This window comes from Nerophis lumbriciformis, linkage group LG11, assembly GCF_033978685.3.
Source record: "Nerophis lumbriciformis linkage group LG11, RoL_Nlum_v2.1, whole genome shotgun sequence".
NCBI classification, from domain to species: Eukaryota; Metazoa; Chordata; class Actinopteri; order Syngnathiformes; family Syngnathidae; genus Nerophis; species Nerophis lumbriciformis.
In genome coordinates, this window is record NC_084558.2 from 47,985,793 (window position 1) to 48,011,080 (window position 25,288).

The following is a 25,288-nucleotide window of genomic DNA, read 5'->3' on the forward strand; positions in this document are numbered from 1 at the left end:
TTTAATGACTATGAGGAACACGGCAGCTAAATTAGCTTGAAAAGTGTAAAGGTAGCTAGAAAAGTTAGCATGTTACCATACTAACTTTAACATGCTAACAGTTAGCATATGTCAAGCACTAAGTTATATTAGGAAAACAAAGTTAGCATGCTAACAGTTAGCATGTATTATGTACCAAGTTTGAATGCCTCTGAGGTGTACGGCAGTGAAATTAGCTTCATAAGTTTGCATGCTACCATTCTTATGTTAAAATGCTAACCGTTAGCATATATCAAGTACCAAGTTTTATGGCTGTGGGGAAAATGGTAGCAAAATGAGTCAAAGTAAAAGGGAACCAGAATAATAAGTACGTGCTCCTCCACATCGAGAGGAGCCAGATGAGGTGTGACTGGTAGGAGACCACGGGGAAGACCCAGGACTATGTCTCCCGGCTGGCCTGGGAATGGGGCGAGGTTAAGTCTGGGCTTCTCTGCTTAGGTTGCTGCCACCGCGACCCGCCCCCCCGATAGGCGTGAGAAGATGGAGGGAAGTAAGTGTTGAAACCGGACTTACACCATGCTCCCTTGTGGTCAGGTCCAGCCCAAAGTTGGCGGGTGCAGCGGTGAGCACGGTCCTGCCCAGGAAAGGAGGCGATATCAGCTGCACGGCGTGAGGCAGCACCTCCCTCTCCTCCTCCTGCGGCGCCGTGGAGCTGACCTTGGCCACCAGCTGGACCCGGTACACTCCCTTCAGCGCCTGTGTTCCATAAAGTCCAGGTGTCAGTGTCAGTACGACTAGGACACACTTAGTGATCAGACTAAAGTCCAGGTGTCAGTGTCAGTACACCCTCACGACTAGGACACACTTAGTGATCAGACTAAAGTCCAGGTGTCAGCACACCATCACGACTAGGACACACTTAGTGATCCGACTAAAGTCCAGGTGTCAGTGTCAGTACACCATCACGACTAGGACACACTTAGTGATCAGACTAAAGTCCAGGTGTCAGTACACCATCACGACTAGGACACACTTAGTGATCCGACTAAAGTCCAGGTGTCAGTGTCAGTACACCATCACGACTAGGACACACTTAGTGATCCGACTAAAGTCCAGGTGTCAGCACACCATCACGACTAGGACACACTTAATGATCCGACTAAAGTCCAGGTGTCAGCACATCATCACGAGTGATTCGACTGAAGTCCAAGTGTCAGTGTCAGTACACCATCACGACTAGGACACACTTAGTGATCCGACTAAAGTCCAGGTGTCAGTGTCAGTACACCCTCACGACTAGGAAACACCTAGTGATCCGACTAAAGTCCAAGTGTCAGTACCCCATCACGACTAGGACACACTTAGTGATCCGACTAAGTTCAGGTGTCAGCACACCATCACGACTAGGACACGCTTATTGATCCGACTAAAGTCCAGGTGTCAGTGTCAGTACACCCTCACGACTAGGAAACACCTAGTGATGCAACTAAAGTCCAAGTGTCAGTACCCCATCACGACTAGGACACACTTAGTGATCCGACTAAAGTCCAGGTGTCAGTGTCAGTACACCATCACGAATACGACACACCTAGTGATCCGACTAAAGTCCAGGTGTCAGTACCCCATCACGACTAGGACACACTTAGTGATCCGACTTAAGTCCAGATGTCAGTACCCCATCACGACTAGGACACACTTAGTGATCCGACTTAAGTCCAGGTGTCAGCACACCATCACGACCAGGACACGCTTATTGATCCGACTAAAGTCCAGGTGTCAGTGTCAGTACACCATCACGAATACGACACACCTAGTGATCCGACTAAAGTCCAGGTGTCAGTACCCCATCACGACTAGGACACACTTAGTGATCCGACTTAAGTTCAGGTGTCAGCACACCATCACGACTAGGACACGCTTAGTGATCCGACTAAAGTCCAGGTGTCAGTGTCAGTACACCCTCACGACTAGGAAACACCTAGTGATCCGACTAAAGTCCAAGTGTCAGTACCCCATCACGACTAGGACACACTTAGTGATCCGACTAAGTTCAGGTGTCAGCACACCATCACGACTAGGACACGCTTATTGATCCGACTAAAGTCCAGGTGTCAGTGTCAGTACACCCTCACGACTAGGAAACACCTAGTGATGCAACTAAAGTCCAAGTGTCAGTACCCCATCACGACTAGGACACACTTAGTGATCCGACTAAAGTCCAGGTGTCAGTGTCAGTACACCATCACGAATACGACACACCTAGTGATCCAACTAAAGTCCAGGTGTCAGTACCCCATCACGACTAGGACACACTTAGTGATCCGACTTAAGTCCAGGTGTCAGTACCCCATCACGACTAGGACACACTTAGTAATCCGACTTAAGTTCAGGTGTCAGCACACCATCACGACTAGGACACGCTTATTGATCCGACTAAAGTCCAGGTGTCAGTGTCAGTACACCCTCACGACTAGGAAACACCAAGTGATCCGACTAAAGTCCAAGTGTCAGTACCCCATCACGACTAGGACACACTTAGTGATCCGACTAAAGTCCAGGTGTCAGTACACCATCACGACTAGGACACACTTAGTGATCCGACTAAAGTCTAGGTGTCAGCACAGCATCACGACTAGGACACACTTAGCGAATCCGACTAAAGTCCAGGTGTCAGTACACCATCACGACTAGGACACACTTAGTGATACGACTAAAGTCTAGGTGTCAGCACACCATCACGACTAGGACACACTTAGTGATCCGACTAAAATCCAGGTGTCAACACACCATCACGACTAGGACACACTTAATGATCCGACTAAAGTCCAGGTGTCAGCACACCATCACAACTAGGACACACTTAGTGATCCGACTAAAGTCCAGGTGTCAGCACACCATCACGACTAGGACACACTTAGTGATCCGACTAAAGTCCAGGTGTCAGCACACCATCACGACTAGGACACACTTAGTGATCCGACTAAAGTCCAGGTGTCAGCACACCATCACGGCTAGGCCACATTTAGTGATCCGACTAAAGTCCAGATGTCAGTGTCAGTACGACTCTGACACACTTATTGATCCGACTAAAGTATAGGCGTCAGCAGGACATCACGACTAGGACACGCTTAGTGATCCAACTAAAGTCCAGGTGTCAGTACACCATCACGACTAGGACACACTTAGTGATCAGACTAAAGTCCAGGTGTCAGTGTCAGTACGACTAGGACACACTTAGTGATCCGACTAAAGTCGAGGTGTCAGCACACCATCACGACTAGGACACACTTAGTGATCCGACTAAAGTCTTGGTGTCAGTACTACATCACGACTAGGACACACTTAGTGATCCGACTAAAGTCGAGGTGTCAGCACACCATCACGACTAGGACACACTTAGTGATCCGACTAAAGTCTTGGTGTCAGTACTACATCACGACTAGGACACACTTAGTGATCCGACTAAAGTCCAAGTGTCAGTGTCAGTACGACTAGGACACACTTAGTGATCCGACTAAAGTCCAGGTGTCAGTACGACTAGGACACACTTAGTGATCCGACTAAAGTCCAGGTGTCAGTGTCAGTACGACTAGGACTTACTTAGTGATCCAACTAAAGTCTTGGTGTCAGTACACCATCACGACTAAGACACACTTAGTGATCCAACTAAAGTCGAGGTGTCAGTACACCATCACGACTACGACAAACCTAGTGATCCGACTAAAGTCCAGGTGTCAGTGTCAGTTCGACTAGGACACACTTAGGGATCCGACTAAAGTCCAGGTGTCAGTGTCAGTATGACTCGTACACACTTAGATATCCGACTACCTTTCGGCCCTCTCCTGTGCTCAGGTCACCCAGTGGCGTGAGAGAGATGCCCATGGTCTTCAAGAACTCCAAAGGCTCCATGCCGCCATCGTGGAGCGGGAAGTCCGCCTCCCTGCGGCGCCAAAGCAGAGGCGTCAGTAAAAGGTAGAGAAGCACAGGCGGCGCCAGAAGGACACACCTGGCAGGTGAAGGGTGCACAGCTCGTCCCACGCCCGTCAGGTACTTGTAGCTGTCCCGGATGCTCTTGGCGAAGGACGGGTTGTTGGGGAACAAGGACTCGGTGCTGGGACACGTGTGCGTGAAGGGCTCGTCTTCCTGGGCGCCGCCGGGACTCTCCTGGAACAAAAAGGTTGATGACGCGCTGCATTTCTACTGCCAATGCTACAGTTAGCGCTTCTCGGGCTGTGGCTGTAGGCGACGTGCCAGGCAGGGAGGTAACGGGTCCCATTTTTATATCAGAAGGTGTGCACAAAAAAAATCGATCCCCATCCAAATCGCAATTCTACATTAAAACATAATGTTCAAAAATGTATTTGTTTCATAAGAATTCATTTTTAAAACAAGGTTTTTAATGCCATTTCATGCAACCAGAAGAATTATCATACAAAATACTTTGCGAGAATGGGTTTGAATGGAATCGTGGCCCCGGGGTCCGTGTACCTACCGTTCATTCTATTTCCAATTCTTAAACGCAAATCAAAAAACAAAAATGGGGCCGTGTTTTGATTTTTATTACATATGGCAGATTTTAAAACGGACAAAAAAGGGTGGACTTTCATTAAAGTTAAATAAATTAAATTGAGCCCAAAAAAAATACAAAAATATGATGATGTTGAACTCTGAGTGTAAACATAACTTGGCCCTAAAGAAATTAACTATTAACTGAAAAATCGCAAGAAGTTATTAGGGATAAAAAGATTCTGGGGAAGTTATGTGATAAACAGGAGGGAAATGTTAGAATAATTATGTATATATTATCACACCACTCTTATGCTATAGTTATTATCAATTGTGCTGAAATATTTGCAAGCCAGTCTCGTATCAGTGTTTGTTTCCAGAATCGGCCTGCTGACTGCCAAGGCCGAACATCGAGTACCGTGACGCAGACAGAGCAGAGACAAGGCGATATCACGACTGTCAGCACATTTGCATTTTTGTATAACCATATATTGTGACTAATTGGAGCTGTAGAGATTATCCCCTTCCCTCAGCGACAGCTTCAGTGATGTAACCAGGGACCTCCCAAATAAATAGAGGACTTACGCGGGCTGGACTTTTAGAACGTAGTTTGGATCTGTAACTAGAGTACAGCCCAAAAAATGCGTCTCCTCAATTGAGCCAAATTTAACTCTGTCTCTGCATGATTCCTTGCTTCTCGTCTGTTTCATAGATGTCATCAGTGTTTGAACCTGACAATTGCCATAAAATTGGATTTTGTGCCGTTTTCCTTTTATTTTTCCGGATAAACACAAAAAAATCAAATATATGTTCATCCAAAATGCAAAAATGCATGGTTATCTGTGTAATGACAAATTGAACCGGAAGCAGTATTTTAGCTTTGCCTTTGTGTTTAGCATGTTTTTAGCATAACGCTACCATCTTTGTTCAGTATTGTCGTTTTAAAAAAGTGTCATTAAATTTCAACTTTTGTTTGAAAATAGAAAAAATGGCCCGAAATGTGTTTTTTGATTTGCATTTGAGAATTGGAAATAGAATGAGCGGAAGATACACAGACCCTCCAGGAATGGGACGGTCCACAGCCCCAGTGATCAGACATACTGACCGTTGTGTTGCCGTGACAAGATGGCTGCGTGGTGGAGAGCGACACGGGCAGCAGGTGGGCTTCCGTGGTGAAGATGTAGTCGTCAATGTCGATGGGAAGCTGCGTCTTCTCCGTGAACAGCAGGTACAAGTATTTGAACATCTCTGCCAGAAAGAAGGAGTCCATCCTACGCATCAGAGGAACACAAGTCTTCACATACGGCGTAGCAATGGACTGGAAATTCCAAACTATAAGCCACTACTTTTTGCCTTCACTTTGAACCCTGCGGCCTTTAAAACAGCGCGGCTAATTTCTGGATTTTTCTTCGCTGACGGCCAGAAAGCAAATAGCTTTCATTAAATACATGCGAAGACGCTTGAAAAGGTGTGTTATTGTTTGTTTTATGGCGATATATTTTGTGCGGGTTTGCCCACTGCGGGTGCTGCTGGGTGAATGCGTATTCCTGCAGTTTAAAGCTTTGAACTGCAAGTTGCGTTTTCTAGCCATCCACAGCGTTTCTACTCGTATGGATTCTTTATTCGTCACTCCAAGCAACGTTTGTAAGTTTTACAATATAACTAAAACAATTCTTACATACTAAAAGCGTTCCATGTGTGACGTCTGTAGGAGTGTTTTCATGCATATATGCAGTGTTGGGTTAGTTACTGAAAACCAGTAACTAGTTACAGTTACTAGTTACTTTATTTCAAAAGTAACTCAGTTACTAACTCAGTTACTTAAACCAAAAAGTAATGCGTTACTGTGAAAAGTAACTATATAGTTACTTATATGTATTTTTAAAAATTTTTAATGCCCTTTTAGCCTTCATTTTAGTACTGTTATTGCACTGGAGAATAATAAAATCTGTTGATCAACTTGACATGCATTTGCATCACTGAACTCTGCTAAGCAATGTGGTCTACATACAACACACAAAGACAAAGATATGTTTTAAAGGGCCAATTTGTTTCAGACCAGAACAAATTGACAAAACTATTTTAAATAGCTGCAACTTAACATACATAAGTAACAAACAGCATAATAACAACATAGCTGTAAAACAAGAAAGGCACACACTACATACATAAAGCCTAACCAGGCGTTTTCTCAAGGAATTCTGAAATAAAATCATGTCTGAAGCCCAGAACACTCTACACATTTCCCCACTTAGTTTAGAGAAAAGGAAATATTAGCCTGGCCCACTAGTATCCCTCTTTAGGTTTGTGAACTTTATAGTCTAAACATTTAGAGTGATGTGATAATCAAACACTCTAAAAGTCTAAAATGAAAGAGTATATAAGAGAATTGACAGAGTGTGTGTACCTTCAGTGTGCAGTGCCTCATTAAAATCCAGCCGCTGTTGGAGGTGGAGGTGAAGTGTGTGTCTCTTTACTAGCTTCGTCGAAGCATGTTGTTTTTGTCGCTGTTTCAGCATATTTGAAACTTACATTCAACTAAAATGTTCTTTTCTTTGTGGTCGATAAAAGAAACGTACTGAAAATATCTCCATTTTAAGAAACTCGGCTTCGGGGTTCACCATGACGTCTTGATAGTAGACACACACACACACACACACGTACACACAGACAGCGCGCGGCGCGCCTCTTTTTTGTCGCCTCTTCAGCAGCGCTGCAACACTCAGATCTTCTCAGTTTCTAGCAGATACTACATAAAAAATAACGCAAAATAACGCAGTAACGCATCATGTAGTAACGGTAACTGAGTTACTGAATATAAAAAATAACGCGTTAGATTACTAGTTACCGCCGATAGTAACGGCGTTACAGTAACGCGTTACTTTGTAACGCGTTAGTCCCAACACTGTATATATGTACGTGCTATCGCAGTGCATTCAAGCTAGCGTTGTTAGCACTAGCTAATATGCTAACACATTTACGAGTGTCTGTGTTAGTATTCTTAAATTAAAATGACATTCTTTTTGTATTGTTGCAGTTTCACAAATTCCCCAGTTTTTTTTAAGCCTCTTTCTTCACGCTGTCCTCCAAATCTAAACATCAGACATGGAAATGATCAGCTGGACTCTCGACTCAATTGACAAAATCTTTTCGACGAGGAAAAGAGGTTCTGGGGAGCCTGGCTGCCCTGATGGAACTATTGCTGCGGGGTACGTGAGAGATTCCTGGGATAAATGGAGAAACATGTGCCTCTCAGTCCTTTCCATCGAGGACGTGGAAGACCTCTACCTATTTGGAACCGTGATCGCGGGGCAACTGCTGATTGGGCTGGGCAATGCTCTGGTGTATCGTCAAATTCGTAAGACGATGGCAGCCACTCAAGGAGCCTAAAGGCTGTTCGTCCCAATGGAAGGTTTGGGCCGGGCTGTGGGATCACAGACTGGGGCGATTTCTGAACTGAATCGCAAGATGGATCACATCATGGAAAAGCTGGTTGAAAGGGAAAAATTGGATATGAGAGCCAGCATGGACGAATTGCAATGTCTGCTCGCGGAAAAACAAAAATCCTAACCTACGATTTGACTCTCTCGAATGGCCTTGACGCTTCAACAATAGGAGCAGGTTGTTCTGAAAACATCCCCCGAGGACACCTAAACGATGGACACCTAAACAATAAACGACACCTGGAGTCGAACTTTTGCTTGCATGCAGAACGGCCCCAGGCCTATGGACAGTACATCGACACACCCAAGACAATGGGCATATACACACACACACACCCTCCCCCACCCCACGCCTTCACCACCGCTTGATTCCCCTTCGGGGGCATGGACGGCTGGCAGCGCTTCATAGCAGCAGTCGACCTCCAGGGCCCCAACTCCCCCCCCTCTGTTGCGAGTTGTCGCGATTAAATGTAACATGTTTATGTGTGCATGGCATGGAGGTTTTTTCCCACTCCAGACTAGGCCCCCTTAGGAGCCCAGTCTAGATTGTATTTTTTTTTACTCACCGGCGTTCCTGTTCTGTAACCCTCTACACTGTCTGTTTGTCTAATCTTGAACGGGTTTGTGCTGAAAACATAGTTTCATTGTACTTGTGCAATGACAATAAAGTCCTATCCTATCCCAGGGGAGTTATTGAGTCTGTTTAGCTGATTGGAGAGCTAGCTTACGCAGCTAGAGGGTCCATGGCTTCTGTTTTGTTTGATCATCCATTTTACTGCCATATTACAGACACGATTTGGAAACAATTAAGGTACGTAAATAAACTTTTACAAAATATTTTTGTGTAAATAACTCATTTACAGTCCGGTGCGACTAATAGATGGGAAAATACTTTTTTCTTCTAAAATTTAGTGGGTGCGCTCTATAGTCCGGAAAATACGGTAGCGACATGGTTGCAAGATGGGTGACTTCAGCGAGCGAGCAGTCCTTGTTTGTTAAAAAGGTGGTGCAGACGCTACCTGTCTTCGTGCGTCCCAGTGCGAACGTCTTGCACGGCGGCAAAGCCACAAGGCACTCTGGCGTAAGCGTTGAGTTTCTCGGCGATGGACTGTCCCACCCTGAGGTAGTAGGGGTCGCCAGTGGCCTGCGGGAGGACAACCTTGGTCTTAGAGGGCGTACAGCCGCTTGCTTTCTTGGACCAGTCACCTTGTAGAGGTAGTAGGTGCTTTCTGCAAACTCTGGCCTCAGGAGGTGTTGGCCCCAGTGAACGCGGAACTCGGTGGTGAAAGCCTGGCAGGAAAAAAAATGACATTTCAAATCTCTTCACAATGATCTCACTGATCTTTTTTTGTACCTCGGGGAGAAACTTGTGCTGCTTGGTGACTTGATAGAGCATCTCGTGGGTCTCGATGGCTGGTTTCAGGTCTCCTCTCAAGACCTTTGAGGTACAGTAGGAACATTCTGATTGCATACAGTAAGGACCATCCCACATCGCTGCCTTTGTGTACCCAGGAAATAACAACAATACCAACATATGACACTGTGACTGACTCGAGCGCTACTGCCTACTGGCGCTGACGAGACGCCGGGCCGCCATCTTGGAGTGGTGATCCGCTACACTCAAGTCACAATTCATTTGGCAGGAGCAATGAACTGTCAGTGTCAGGTTTGTCACTGACAGTTTAGTTGTGTTTTGGTTTTTCCTCTGTTTGTTTTGACTTCCTGTCAGCGCTCTTATTTTGGTTCAGTTTCCTGCTTTTCTCCCTGAGCGCTGTTTCCTATGGCGTCACATTAGTGCCAAAAATCCGAGCGCATAAAAACTGTTATCGCGCGCTGATTCTCCACTTCGTGCGCGCGCGACACCCTTTTGCGCGCGCGCAGTGCCTTTCTGTGCGCGCGTGACGCCTTTCTGCGCGCGCGCGACGCCTTTCAGCGCGCGCGCGCGTTCTTTTTGGCACTTTGGGGGCGGGTATGCTTAGACGGCCCCTCCTTTCTGATTGGTCATGCGAAAAATGCTGAAAAATGCTCAGAGCCAATCAGAAGTATAGCAGGGCGGGTCATCGTCAATATGTATCAAGATTTACAGAGGAAGAAGTGGATAAAAAAATGTCGTGCGCTGATGAAGGTTATTTCATACCACATAAACACAATACAGGGTAATACAAAATGTGACCCAAATAAATAATAAGACAACAAACACCATAATCACATCTTTCAGCCAGAACTGGTCCACCAGCAATAACATCCAACCATAACATTATTTTATATTTTCACTTCTTCTTGAACATTTGTTTTCTAATTTATGGAATTTCTTTTGATTCAGCCATAAAATTAATGAAATAATCTTTGAATTTTGTTTTTAAAATGTTAAAAATAGCTTTTAATAATGTATTCTGAAACAGTTTAAAATAATCAGAGAACTGACTAACACTGACCCGACACAACTATGTTGCACAATTAAGTCTTTTTTTTTAAAAGCGAAAGAGGTAATTTCAACAGGTACAGCATCCTATGTCATATCTACATGTAATAAGATTTGTAACAAGGCAAACCATTTGTAAATTGGTCGAAAATCGAGCAAGTTATGGTAATTTAATTAGTACATGTACCATTGACATCAATGTAATGATTGAGGCTAGATGTCCGAGGTAAGATGGCTACAACGTTGCTACACTGGAGAATTATTGGTCATATGAAAAATGCTCACAGCCAATCAGAAAGGAGGGGCCGTCTAAGCATACCCGCCCCCAAAGTGCCAAAAAGAAACATGACAGCGCGAGGAGAGATGCCAGGAGTACACAGAGAGCGCGCAGAAAGGCGTCACGCGCGCAAAAAGGCACCACGCGCGCGCAAAAGGGTGTCGCGCGCGCGCACGAAGTGGAGAATCAGCGCGAGATAAGTTTTTATGCGCTCGGATTTTTGGCAATAATGTGACGCCATAGTTTCCCCTCAGCTGTGGCTGATTGGCACCTGGCCACACCTGGTGTCAATCAGCCGGCTGCTATTTAGACCTGCTTTGCCCTCCAGTCAGGGCTGGAGTATTGTCATTGTCGCTGTATGCTGTGGACTGTTTGCTGTTGCCAGTTTTCCTGTTTGCTGGTTCCTGTTCACCGGTTTTCCTGGTATCCTGTTTCCTGTCTCCTAGTTTGTGTTTTTCCTGCATTTTATGGACATTAAATCATGTTTTCCTGCACCAAGCCTGCCATCTCTGCATCTTGGGGTTCGTCACCGCCGACACTTTGTGACAGAATACTCCAGCCCTGACTGGAGGGCAAAGCAGGTCTAAACAGCAGCCGGCTGATTGACACCAGGTGTGGCCAGGTGCCAATCAGCCGCAGCTGAGGGGAAACAGCGCTCGGGGAGAAAAGCAGGAAACTGAACCAAAATAAGAGCGCTGACCGGAAATCAAAACAAACAGAGGAAAAACCAAAACATAACTAAACTGTCAGTGACAAACCTGACATTTAATTCATCTTACCTCACTGAATACTACTGATTTTCACGCGGCTTTTTTGTCATACGTGTAGCTATGATAAAGGACACATGTTTTGGCGTGTTTTATTATTCATAGTTTGCTTAACAGTAATAGAATATTCTTATATGCTATAAATGACCAGACGTCCGAGATCAAAACTGGGAATATAATCCTAGAGAAGGGGGGGAAAAAAACGGTCAGCTATTTTTAAATCCTAGAAATAATATGATTAGGTTATATATACATGCGTATATCCTACATAAATAATGTATGAATACATTAGATATCTATATATCTTAGTGACCTTTAGACTGTACCAGAGAGTTTATTCTGTCTTGACACTTTGTATTGATATTCTGTATTACATTCTTCCCTTAAATGATATTATTTACAGTGACTGTTTTATATGTATGTGGAGGGGGCGTGGCCTGCAGCGAGGCGGGGTGTGCCAGGACTGGCCTCAAAGTCAGCGACAAGTGCGTAGATAGCCCACCTGGATCTTGTTATCTAATCACCTGTCGCTCTGTATAAAGCAGGCAGCATGGGTGAGAATGAAATGTGTTCATGGGGATGTGCACGAGTACGTGGACCTAATGATGCGTTTTATGTCACTTGGCGTCAGTGGCCAATCAGTGCGCATGTCATTGAGGTCTGTTACCATGGCAACATCACAACTGACGAACGCATTTCAGTGACCTCAGCCAAACCCATCTTTCTGGAGTGTAAACACAAGGCCTCACCCCTCTCCAAATCCAGGCCTGTTGATCTGCGTTCGTCGGTTGTGATGTTGCCATGGTAACAGACCTCTCAATGACATGCGCACTGATTGGCCACTGACGCCAAGTGACATAAAACGTATCATTAGGTCCACGTACTCGTGCACATCCCCATGAACTACAGATTACTTTTTTATTTTTATTTTATTCACGTAGAATTAAAAATATTTCTTTAAATTACAATTTTTTTTGTAACATTACTAATTGATTATTGAAATATTAGGACTTATTTCATCAACATTTTTTTTTTTTTTTTAATATTAGAATATTGTCGTACAATCTTGTTTTTCTGTCATAAAATTTAAAATTAACATATTTTCTCATAAAATTATTCAGATTTTTTTTTAATGAATTTATTTTTGGATTAGGTTTCGACTTTATCCACGTAGAATTCAAAACGTTTATTTAAATTACGACATTTTTTGTTGGAATATTGCTACTTGATTATTGAAAAATTAGGACCTAATACACCCAAAACTACTATATATATTTTTTTCAATATTAGAAGTTTGTTGTTGTAAAATCTTTTTTTTCTGTCATTCAATTGAAAAATTCACATATTTTGTCATAAAATTATTTAAAAAATGTTTTATTAATCGTCAATAAATACATTTTTGTTGTTGTAATATTGCTACTTGATTACTGAAAAATTAGGACCTAATACACCCAAAACTACTTTTTTTCCCCCAATATTAGAAGTTTGTTGTCGTAAAACATTTTTTTTCTGTCAGTTGAAAATTAACATATTTTCTCATAAAATTATTCAGATTTTTTTTTTTTTTTTAATCGTCAAATTTATTTTTGGACTAGGTTTCGATTTTATCCACGTAGAATTCAAAATATTTAAATTACTACATTTTTTGTTGTAATATTGCTACTTGATTATTGAAAATTAGGACCTAATACACCCAAAACTACTATTTTTTTTTCTTCAATTTTAGAAGTTTGTTAACGTAGAATCTTTTTTTTCTGTCAATCAATTGAAAATGTACATATTTTCTCATAAAATTATTCAGATTTTTTTTTAATCGTCAATGAATTTATTTTTGGATTAGGTTTCGACTTTATCCACGTTGAATTCAAAATATTTATTTTTAAAATACGAATACTATTTTTCTTTCAATATTGTCATTTTGTTACCGTAAAATATTTTTTTCTCTCACAAACTTGCAAATTAACATATTTTCCCATAAAATTATTCTGGAAAACAAATTAACTACCAATGACTTCATTTTTGTTTTTTAATGTTTTAATTTCATCCACATAGAATTAAAAATATTTCTTTAAATTACAATTTTTTTTTGTAATAACGCCAATTGATTATTGAAAAATTAGGACCTATTTGACCAAAAACTACTATTTCTTTTCTAATATTAGAAGTTTATTGTCGTAAAATCTTTTTTTCTGTCATAAAATTGAAAATTCACATTTTCTCATAAAATTATTCAGATTTTTTATTAATAGTCAATGAATTTATTGTTGGATTAGGTTTCGACTTTATCCACGTAGAATTCAAAATATCTATTTTTAAATTACGACTACTATTTTTCTTTCAATATTGTCATTTTGTTACCGTAAAATATTTTTTTCTGTCATAAACTTGCAAATTAACATATTTTCCCATAAAATTATTCTGGAAAAAAAATTAACTACCATTGACTTCATTTTTGTTTTTTAATGTTTTAATTTTATCCACATAGAATTAAAAATATTTCTTTAAATTAAAAATTTTTGTTGTAATAACGCCAATTGATTATTGAAAAATTAGGACCTATTTGACCAAAAACTACTATTTTTTTTCTAATATTAGAAGTTTATTGTCGTAAAATCTTTTTTTCTGTCATAAAATTGAAAATTCACATTTTCTCATAAAATTATTCTGATTTTTTATTAATAGTCAATGAATTTATTGTTGGATTAGGTTTCGACTTTATCCACGTAGAATTCAAAATATTTATTTTTAAATTACAAATACTATTTTTCTTTCAATATTGTCATTTTGTTACCGTAAAATATTTTTTTCTGTCATAAACTTGCAAATTAACATATTTTCCCATAAAATTATTCTGGAAAAAAAATTAACTACCAATGACTTCATTTTTGTTTTTTAATGTTTTAATTTGATCCACATAGAATTAAAAATATTTCTTTAAATTACTTTTTTTTTTTTGTAATAACGCCAACTGATTATTGAAAAATTAGGACCTATTTGACCAAAAACTACTATTTTTTTCTAATATTAGAAGTTTATTGTCGTAAAATCTTTTTTTCTGTCATAAAATTGAAAATTAACATTTTCTCATAAAATTATTCAGATTTTTTATTAATCGTCAATGAATTTATTGTTGGATTAGGCTTCGATTTTATCCACGTAGAATTCTAAATATTATTTCAAATTAGGAATACCACTTTTCTTTCAATATTAGGAGTTTGTTGTCGTAAAATCTTGTTTACTGTCATAAAATTGCTAATTAACATATTGTCCCCTAAAATCATTCTGGAAAAAAAAAAAAACTACCAATGACTTAATTTTTGTTTTTTGTTTGTTTTTTATTTTATCCACGTAGAATTAAAAATATTTCTTTAAATGAATTTTTTTTTTGTAATATTACTAATTGATTATTGAAAAATTAGCACCTAATTCAACAAAAACTACTATTTTAGGTCTGGATTTAAACAGTAAAATATTTTTTTCTGTCATAAACTTGCAAATTAACATATTTTCCCATAAAATTATTCTGGAAAAAAAATTAACTACCAATGACTTCATTTTTGTTTTTTAATGTTTTAATTTTATCCACATAGAATTAAAAATATTTCTTTAAATTACAATTTTTTTTTGTAATAACGGCAATTGATTATTGAAAAATTAGGACCTATTTGACCAAAAACTACTATTTTTTTCTAATATTAGAAGTTTATTGTCGTAAAATCTTTTTTTCTGTCATAAAATTGAAAATTCACATTTTCTCATAAAATTATTCAGATTTTTTATTAATAGTCAATGAATTTATTGTTGGATTAGGTTTCGACTTTATCCACGTAGAATTCAAAATATTTATTTTTAAATTACGAATACTATTTTTCTTTCAATATTGTCATTTTGTTACCGTAAAATATTTTTTTCTGTCATAAACTTTTAAATTAACATATTTTCCCATAAAATTATTCTGGAAAAAAAATTAACTACCAATGACTTCATTTTTGTTTTTTAATGTTTTAATTTTATCCACATAGAATTAAAAATATTTCTTTAAATTACAATTTTTTTTTGTAATAACGGCAATTGATTATTGAAAAATTAGGACCTATTTGACCAAAAACTACTATTTTTTTCTAATATTAGAAGTTTATTGTCGTAAAATCTTTTTTTCTGTCATAAAATTGAAAATTCACATTTTCTCATAAAATTATTCAGATTTTTTATTAATAGTCAATGAATTTATTGTTGGATTAGGTTTCGACTTTATCCACGTAGAATTCAAAATATTTATTTTTAAATTACGAATACTATTTTTCTTTCAATATTGTCATTTTGTTACCGTAAAATATTTTTTTCTGTCATAAACTTTTAAATTAACATATTTTCCCATAAAATTATTCTGGAAAAAAAATTAACTACCAATGACTTCATTTTTGTTTTTTAATGTTTTAATTTTATCCACATAGAATTAAAAATATTTCTTTAAATTACAAATTTTTTTTGTAATAACGCCAATTGATTATTGAAAAATTAGGACCTATTTGACCAAAAACTACTATTTTTTTTCTAATATTAGAAGTTTATTGTCGTAAAATCTTTTTTTCTGTCATAAAATTGAAAATTCACATTTTCTCATAAAATTATTCAGATTTTTTATTAATAGTCAATGAATTTATTGTTGGATTAGGTTTCGACTTTATCCACGTAGAATTCAAAATATTTATTTTTAAATTACGAATACTATTTTTCTTTCAATATTGTCATTTTGTTACCGTAAAATATTTTTTTCTGTCATAAACTTGCAAATTAACATATTTTCCCATAAAATTATTCTGGAAAAAAAATTAACTACCAATGACTTCATTTTTGTTTTTTAATGTTTTAATTTGATCCACATAGAATTAAAAATATTTCTTTAAATTACTTTTTTTTTTGTAATAACGCCAACTGATTATTGAAAAATTAGGACCTATTTGACCAAAAACTACTATTTTTTTTCTAATATTAGAAGTTTATTGTCGTAAAATCTTTTTTTCTGTCATAAAATTGAAAATTAACATTTTCTCATAAAATTATTCAGATTTTTTATTAATCGTCAATTAATTTATTGTTGGATTAGGCTTCGATTTTATCCACGTAGAATTCTAAATATTATTTCAAATTAGGAATACCACTTTTCTTTCAATATTAGGAGTTTGTTGTCGTAAAATCTTGTTTACTGTCATAAAATTGCTAATTAACATATTGTCCCCTAAAATCATTCTGGAAAAAAAAAAAAAACTACCAATGACTTCATTTTTGTTTTTTGTTTGTTTTTTATTTTATCCACGTAGAATTAAAAATATTTCTTTAAATGACAAATTTTTTTGTAATATTACTAATTGATTATTGAAAAATTAGCACCTAATTCAACAAAAACTACTATTTTAGGTCTGGATTTAAACAGTAAAATATTTTTTTTCTGTCATAAACTTGCAAATTAACATATTTTCCCATAAAATTATTCTGGAAAAAAAATTAACTACCAATGACTTCATTTTTGTTTTTTAATGTTTTAATTTTATCCACATAGAATTAAAAATATTTCTTTAAATTACAATTTTTTTTTGTAATAACGGCAATTGATTATTGAAAAATTAGGACCTATTTGACCAAAAACTACTATTTTTTTCTAATATTAGAAGTTTATTGTCGTAAAATCTTTTTTTCTGTCATAAAATTGAAAATTCACATTTTCTCATAAAATTATTCCGATTTTTTATTAATAGTCAATGAATTTATTGTTGGATTAGGTTTCGACTTAATCCACGTAGAATTCAAAATATTTATTTTTAAATTACGACTACTATTTTTCTTTCAATATTGTCATTTTGTTACCGTAAAATATTTTTTTCTGTCATAAACTTGCAAATTAACATATTTTCCCATAAAATTATTCTGGGAAAAAAATTAACTACCATTGACTTCATTTTTGTTTTTTAATGTTTTAATTTTATCCACATAGAATTAAAAATATTTCTTTAAATTACTTTTTTTTTTTGTAATAACGCCAACTGATTATTGAAAAATTAGGACCTATTTGACCAAAAACTACTATTTTTTTTCTAATATTAGAAGTTTATTGTCGTAAAATCTTTTTTTCTGTCATAAAATTGAAAATTAACATTTTCTCATAAAATTATTCAGATTTTTTATTAATCGTCAATTAATTTATTGTTGGATTAGGCTTCGATTTGATCCACGTAGAATTCTAAATATTATTTCAAATTAGGAATACCACTTTTCTTTCAATATTAGGAGTTTGTTGTCGTAAAATCTTGTTTACTGTCATACAATTGCTAATTAACATATTGTCCCCTAAAATCATTCTGGGAAAAAAAAAAAAACTACCAATGACTTCATTTTTGTTTTTTGTTTGTTTTTTATTTTATCCACGTAGAATTAAAAATATTTCTTTAAATGACAAATTTTTTTTGTAATATTACTAATTGATTATTGAAAAATTAGCACCTAATTCAACAAAAACTACTATTTTAGGTCTGGATTTAAACAGTAAAATATTTTTTTCTGTCATAAACTTGCAAATTAACATATTTTCCCATAAAATTATTCTGGAAAAAAAATTAACTACCAATGACTTCATTTTTGTTTTTTAATGTTTTAATTTTATCCACATAGAATTAAAAATATTTCTTTAAATTAAAATTTTTTGTTGTAATAACGCCAATTGATTATTGAAAAATTAGGACCTATTTGACTAAAAACTACTATTTTTTTTCTAATATTAGAAGTTTATTGTCGTAAAATCTTTTTTTCTGTCATAAAATTGAAAATTCACATTTTCTCAGAAAATTATTCTGATTTTTTATTAATAGTCAATGAATTTATTGTATGATTAGGTTTCGACTTTATCCACGTAGAATTCAAAATATTTATTTTTAAATTACGAATACTATTTTTCTTTCAATATTGTCATTTTGTTACCGTAAAATATTTTTTTCTGTCATAAACTTTTAAATTAACATATTTTCCCATAAAATTATTCTGGAAAAAAAATTAACTACCAATGACTTCATTTTTGTTTTTTAATGTTTTAATTTGATCCACATAGAATTAAAAATATTTCTTTAAATTACTTTTTTTTGTTGTAATAACGCCAACTGATTATTGAAAAATTAGGACCTATTTGACCAAAAACTACTATTTTTTTTCTAATATTAGAAGTTTATTGTCGTAAAATCTTTTTTTCTGTCATAAAATTGAAAATTAACATTTTCTCATAAAATTATTCAGATTTTTTATTAATCGTCAATGAATTTATTGTTGGATTAGGCTTCGATTTTATCCACGTAGAATTCTAAATATTATTTCAAATTAGGAATACCACTTTTCTTTCAATATTAGGAGTTTGTTGTCGTAAAATCTTGTTTACTGTCATAAAATTGCTAATTAACATATTGTCCCCTAAAATCATTCTGGAAAAAAAAAAAAACTACCAATGACTTCATTTTTGTTTTTTGTTTGTTTTTTATTTTATCCACGTAGAATTAAAAATATTTCTTTAAATTAAATTTTTTTTTGTAATATTACTAATTGATTATTGAAAAATTAGCACCTAATTCAACAAAAACTACTATTTTAGGTCTGGATTTAAACAGTAAAATATTTTTTTCTGTCATAAACTTGCAAATTAACATATTTTCCCATAAAATTATTCTGGAAAAAAAATTAACTACCAATGACTTCATTTTTGTTTTTTAATGTTTTAATTTTATCCACATAGAATTAAAAATATTTCTTTAAATTACAATTTTTTTTTGTAATAACGGCAATTGATTATTGAAAAATTAGGACCTATCTGACCAAAAACTACTATTTTTTTCTAATATTAGAAGTTTATTGTCGTAAAATCTTTTTTTCTGTCATAAAATTGAAAATTCACATTTTCTCATAAAATTATTCAGATTTTTTATTAATAGTCAATGAATTTATTGTTGGATTAGGTTTTGACTTTATCCACGTAGAATTCAAAATATTTATTTTTAAATTACGAATACTATTTTTCTTTCAATATTGTCATTTTGTTACCGTAAAATACTTTTTTCTGTCATAAACTTTTAAATTAACATATTTTCCCATAAAATTATTCTGGAAAAAAAATCAACTACCAATGACTTCATTTTTGTTTTTTAATGTTTTAATTTTATCCACATAGAATTAAAAATATTTCTTTAAATTACAATTTTTTTTTGTAATAACGCCAATTGATTATTGAAAAATTAGGACCTATTTGACCAAAAACTACTTTTTTTTTTCTAATATTAGAAGTTTATTGTCGTAAAATCTTTTTTTCTGTCATAAAATTGAAAATTCACATTTTCTCATAAAATTATTCAGATTTTTTATTAATAGTCAATGAATTTATTGTTGGATTAGGTTTCGACTTAATCCACGTAGAATTCAAAATATTTATTTTTAAATTACGACTACTATTTTTCTTTCAATATTGTCATTTTGTTACCGTAAAATATTTTTTTCTGTCATAAACTTGCAAATTAACATATTTTCCCATAAAATTATTCTGGAAAAAAAATTAACTACCATTGACTTCATTTTTGTTTTTTAATGTTTTAATTTTATCCACATAGAATTAAAAATATTTCTTTAAATTACAATTTTTTTTGTAATAACGCCAATTGACTATTGAAAAATTAGGACCTATTTGACCAAAAACTACTATTTTTTTTCTAATATTAGAAGTTTATTGTCGTAAAATCTTTTTTTCTGTCATAAAATTGAAAATTCACATTTTCTCAGAAAATTATTCAGATTTTTTATTAATAGTCAATGAATTTATTGTTGGATTAGGTTTCGACTTTATCCACGGAGAATTCAAAATATTTATTTTTAAATTACGACTACTATTTTTCTTTCAATATTGTCATTTTGTTACCGTAAAATATTTTTTTCTGTCATAAACTTGCAAATTAACATATTTTCCCATAACATTATTCTGGAAAAAAAATTAACTACCAATGACTTCATTTTTTGTTTTTTAATGTTTTAATTTTATCCACATAGAATTAAAAATATTTCTTTATATTACATTTTTTTTTGTAAAAACGCCAACTGATTATTAAAAAATTAGGACCTATTTGACCAAAAACTACAATTTTTTTCTAATATTAGAAGTTTATTGTCGTAAAAATCTTTTTTTCTGTCATAAAATTGAAAATTCACATTTTCTCATAAAATTATTCAGATTTTTTATTAATAGTCAATGAATTTATTGTTGGATTAGGTTTCGACTTTATCCACGTAGAATTCAAAATATTTATTTTTAAATTACGAATACTATTTTTCTTTCAATATTGTCATTTTGTTACCGTAAAATATTTTTTTCTGTCATAAACTTTTAAATTAACATATTTTCCCATAAAATTATTCTGGAAAAAAAATTAACCACCAATGACTTCATTTTTGTTTTTTAATGTTTTAATTTTATCCACATAGAATTAAAAATATTTCTTTAAATTACTTTTTTTTTTGTAATAACGCCAACTGATTATTAAAAAATTAGGACCTATTTGACCAAAAACTACTATTTTTTTTCTAATATCAGAAGTTTATTGTCGTAAAATCTTTTTTTCTGTCATAAAATTGAAAATTCGCATTTTCTCATAAAATTATTCACATTTTTTATTAATAGTCAATGAATTTATTGTTGAATTAGGTTTCGATTTTATCCACGTAGAATTCTAAATATTTATTTAAATTAGGACTACCACTTTTCTTTCAATATTAGAAGTTTGTTGTCGTAAAATCTTGTTTAATGTCATAAAATTATACTGGGAAAAAAAAAAAAACTACCAATGACTTCATTTTTGTTTTTTGTTTGTTTTTTATTTCATCCACGTAGAATTAAAAATATTTCTTTAAATGACAATTTTTTTTGTAATATTACTAATTGATTATTGAAAAATTAGCACCTAATTCAACAAAAACTACTATTTTTAGGTCTGGATTTAAACAGTTCAGTGACACTCATTTAACAATGAATTGAAGAAATAGAAATCGGTTATATAATTTATATAATTTTGTTATAACTAAATTCATCTACTTATAACTTATTTTATGTTTTAATTGTATTTGTCATCAAGACAGATGGGCCTCAGCATACAATACACATGTTGGCGATAAGTCCAATGTGATGACAAACCTGTAGGCCGGGGAAGAAGGCCAGCAGAGCGTCCATCCAGCCACGTGCGCTCACCGTGGGGTTGTGCATGTGCACGTTGAGCAGCAGGGGGGGCTGACTGATGTACTTCATGATGGCGCTGTAGTGCTGTCACGTGACAAAACACACATGAGCTGTCACAAAGACACCACGGCGTGACGTGAGGCCATGGAGGACCTACGGTGTTGAACCTGTCCAGATAAACCCTGTCCCCGAGAAGGATGTAGGCCTTCATCAGATATTCATAGTACGAGTCGATGCCGGCACCGACGCCGCTGTCTGCAAACATCAATGACAATCCGCTCATGCTCACTCCCGGCGGGGGCGTGTCAAAAGTGTGACGCACCCCGTCTGACCCATTCTCCATTATGGATGTTGATGACGGTCCCCACCAGGTCGCTTCCTCTCTGTCGGCGCTCCCACAGGACATCTAGAGCTTTGCGAGCGTGCTCCTGCAAGGAAATGGCAAAATTCAGATAACAAAGCCACTTTTGGCTGGAAAATGTTGAGTGAATTGACTTGTGACGCCCTCTGCTGGACACATAACAGTCAAGAGGTCCCACTCTCCCTCACATTCCAGGACTTTTTCTCAGACGGGTTATCACTTCATACACTAATGCCCAAACTTTTCCCACTGAGGGCCACAGACTGACTAATCAGAGCGTGCGCAGGCCATTTTGCTAGTTTTCACCTTCAAAACCAGCACCACATTTTTTTTTCTTAGAACAAGAAAATGCAATTTCGGTAGAAATTTCGTGTCAGTGCTGAAGAACCAAAGCCGAACTGAAATGCTAACAGTTAGCACGCTAGCAGCAATTAACAAAAAATATTAGCAAAATAAGCTAATAAAAGCTTGCATGCTAACAGGTTATGCTAAAATGCTAACAATAGCATGCTTTTTGATTGATTGAAACTTTTATTAGTAGATTGCACAGTACAGTACATATTCCGTACAATTGACCACTAAATGGTAACACCCCAATAAGTTTTTCAACTTGTTTAAGTCGGGGTCCACGTTAAGCATTTTACCATGAATTGATTAGTTAGCATTAGTAAAATACCAAAATATGATGCTGTGACTGAAGTGTATGCCTGCTAAATTAGCTAAAAAACATCTAACATGCTAACATAAATGCTAAATGTAACATGTAGTAGAACACTGATGGATGGAATTAAAGACCAAAATATACAATATAGTTATGAAGTAGAGATAAATATACAATATCAGGGATGTCCGATAATGGCTTTTTTGCCGATATCCGATATTCCGATATTGTCCAACTCTTAATTACCGATATCAACCGATACCGATATATACAGTCGTGGAATTAACACATTATTATGCCTAATTTGGACAACCAGGTACGGTGAAGAGAAGGTCCTTTTTTAAAAAATTAATAAAATAAAATAAGATAAATAAATTAAAAAAAAATTCTTGAATAAAAAAGAAAGGAAAACAATATAAAAACAGTTACATAGAAACTAGTAATTAATGAAAATGAGTAAAAATAACTGTTAAAGGTTAGTACTATTAGTGGACCAGCAGCACGCACAATCATGTGTGCTTACGGACTGTATCCCTTGCAGACTGTATTGATATATATTGATATATAATGTAGGAACCACAATATTAATAACAGAAAGATACAACCCTTTTGTGTGAATGAGGTAGGGAGGTTTTTTGGGTTGGTGCACTAATTGTGAGTGTATCTTGTGTTTTTTATGTTGATTTAATAAAAAAAATAAAAAAAATAAAAATAAAAAACGATACCGATAATAAAAAAATTGATACCGATAATTTCCGATATTACATTTTAAAGCATTTATCGGCCGATATTATCGGACATCTCTATACAATATAGTTATGGAAGTACAGATAAATATACAATATAGTTATGGAAGTAGAGATATAATATAGGTATGGAAGTAGAGATACAATATACAATATAGTTATGGAAGTACAGATAAATATACAATATAGTTATGGAAGTAGAGATATAATATACCAGTGTTTTTCAACCTTTTTTGAGCCATGGCACATTTTTTGCGTTGAAAAAATCCAGAGGCACACCACCAGCAGAAATCATTAAAAAACGAAACTCAGTTGACAGTAAAAAGTCGTTGTCGCAATTGTCGGATATGACTTTAAACCATAACCAAGCATGCATCACTATAGCTCTTGTCTCAAAGTAGGTGTACGGTCACATCACGCCATGACTTAGTTTGAGTTTTTTGATGTTTTCCTGTGTGTAGTGTTTTAGTTCATGTCTTGTGCTCCTATTTTGGTGGCTTTTTCTCTTTTTTTGGTATTTTCCTGTAGCAGTTTCATGTCTTCCTTTGAGCGATATTTCCCGCATCTACTTTGTTTTTAGCAATCGAGAATATTTCAGTTGTTTTTTTATCTTTCTTTGTGGGGACATTGTTGATTGTCATGTCATGTTCGAATGTACGTTTGCTCCACAGTAAGTCTTTGCTGTCGTCCAGCATTCTGTTTTTGTTTACTTTTTATCCAGTTCAGTTTTAGTTTTGTTCTGCATAGCCTTCTCTAAGCTTCAATGCCTTTTCTTAGGGGCACTCGCCTTTTGTTTATTTTTGGTTTAAGCATTAGATAACGTTTTTACCTGCACACTGCCTTCCGCTGTTTCCGACATCTACAAAGCAACTAGCTACCGGCTGCCACCTACTGATATGGAATAGTATTACACGGTTACTCGGCCGAGCTCTAGACCGCACCGACATTCAACGACAACAAAGTTATGGAAGTAGAGATAATACCTCAAAGACAGTTTCTCCTGACAGTCTGCTCAGGGCAGCAAATTCCAGTATCATTGTGCCCGCGCAGGCGGTGCATGTGTCCGACTCGGTGCCCGTGCGTGAGAGTGGGTTTTGCACACCATAACGCAGATTAACCTGAAAGTAAAACAAAAACATTAAATCAACTTGACTGGACTGATAGTGAGAACCAAGTAGAGGATTTGACTGGACTGATAGTGAGAACCAAGTAGAGGATTTGACTGGACTGATAGTGAGAACCAAGTAGAGGATTTGACTGGACTGATAGTGAGAACCAAGTAGTGGAAGGTGATGCAACCTTGGGGTAAGGAAGACCACTTGAGGTGTTGAAAGCAGGCAGGAGTCTGTGGCCCAGCTCTGTGGCCATGTCCAGGAGCTGGTCTTTGTACCACTGCATCCTCACGCCGCGCTGACGCAGCAGGTCAGCCATCACGTGGGCCCCCAGGAGGCCCCTGGAAGGATGCGAGCACAGGTAGAGGTGAGTGCTGTCAAAGGATGACATCTTCTAATCAGATGAATCACACTTGTATAGTTAGATTCATCACAGTCAACTACCTACAAAACATCAATTAATCTAAAAAAGATCCCCAAATTTTGACACAAATGCATTTTCATCTTCAGAATGTCACACACAAACATTTTTTTTAAATGTTTAACTTAAATCATTTATTTCCTCAAAACCTAGTATGATGAGTCTTATTAGTAATATTTTTTAGTAGTTTAATTAATTATTAGTATTATTAATTAGTAGTAATAGTAATTATCAGGCAGTAGTGCTATTAATAAATAGTAGTATTAGTATTAATATTAATTAGTGGAACTATTTAATACTATATTAGCATGATTTTGAGTAGTATTAATAATTATTAGTAATAG

The 25,288-nt window shown here is 35.4% G+C and overlaps 1 protein-coding gene across 3 annotated transcripts in view; it reads right to left on the bottom strand.

Annotated features, from left to right (window-relative positions):
• The window catches only part of LOC133610296 (ER degradation-enhancing alpha-mannosidase-like protein 3), a 52,645-nt gene that overhangs the window by 10,787 nt on the left and 16,570 nt on the right, over nucleotides 1-25,288 (bottom strand). For all 3 annotated transcript variants that reach the window (XM_061966453.2, XM_061966454.2, XM_072914157.1), the window contains 12 exons: nucleotides 24,711-24,864; nucleotides 24,395-24,529; nucleotides 21,966-22,071; nucleotides 21,801-21,898; nucleotides 21,602-21,727; nucleotides 9,283-9,366; nucleotides 9,135-9,218; nucleotides 8,948-9,072; nucleotides 5,591-5,756; nucleotides 3,986-4,143; nucleotides 3,808-3,919; nucleotides 553-735 (listed from right to left, as the gene is read on the bottom strand). In XM_061966453.2, coding sequence (XP_061822437.2) covers nucleotides 553-735; nucleotides 3,808-3,919; nucleotides 3,986-4,143; nucleotides 5,591-5,756; nucleotides 8,948-9,072; nucleotides 9,135-9,218; nucleotides 9,283-9,366; nucleotides 21,602-21,727; nucleotides 21,801-21,898; nucleotides 21,966-22,071; nucleotides 24,395-24,529; nucleotides 24,711-24,864 — 1,531 coding nt within the window. The remainder of the gene's footprint in view (nucleotides 1-552; nucleotides 736-3,807; nucleotides 3,920-3,985; nucleotides 4,144-5,590; nucleotides 5,757-8,947; nucleotides 9,073-9,134; nucleotides 9,219-9,282; nucleotides 9,367-21,601; nucleotides 21,728-21,800; nucleotides 21,899-21,965; nucleotides 22,072-24,394; nucleotides 24,530-24,710; nucleotides 24,865-25,288) is intronic.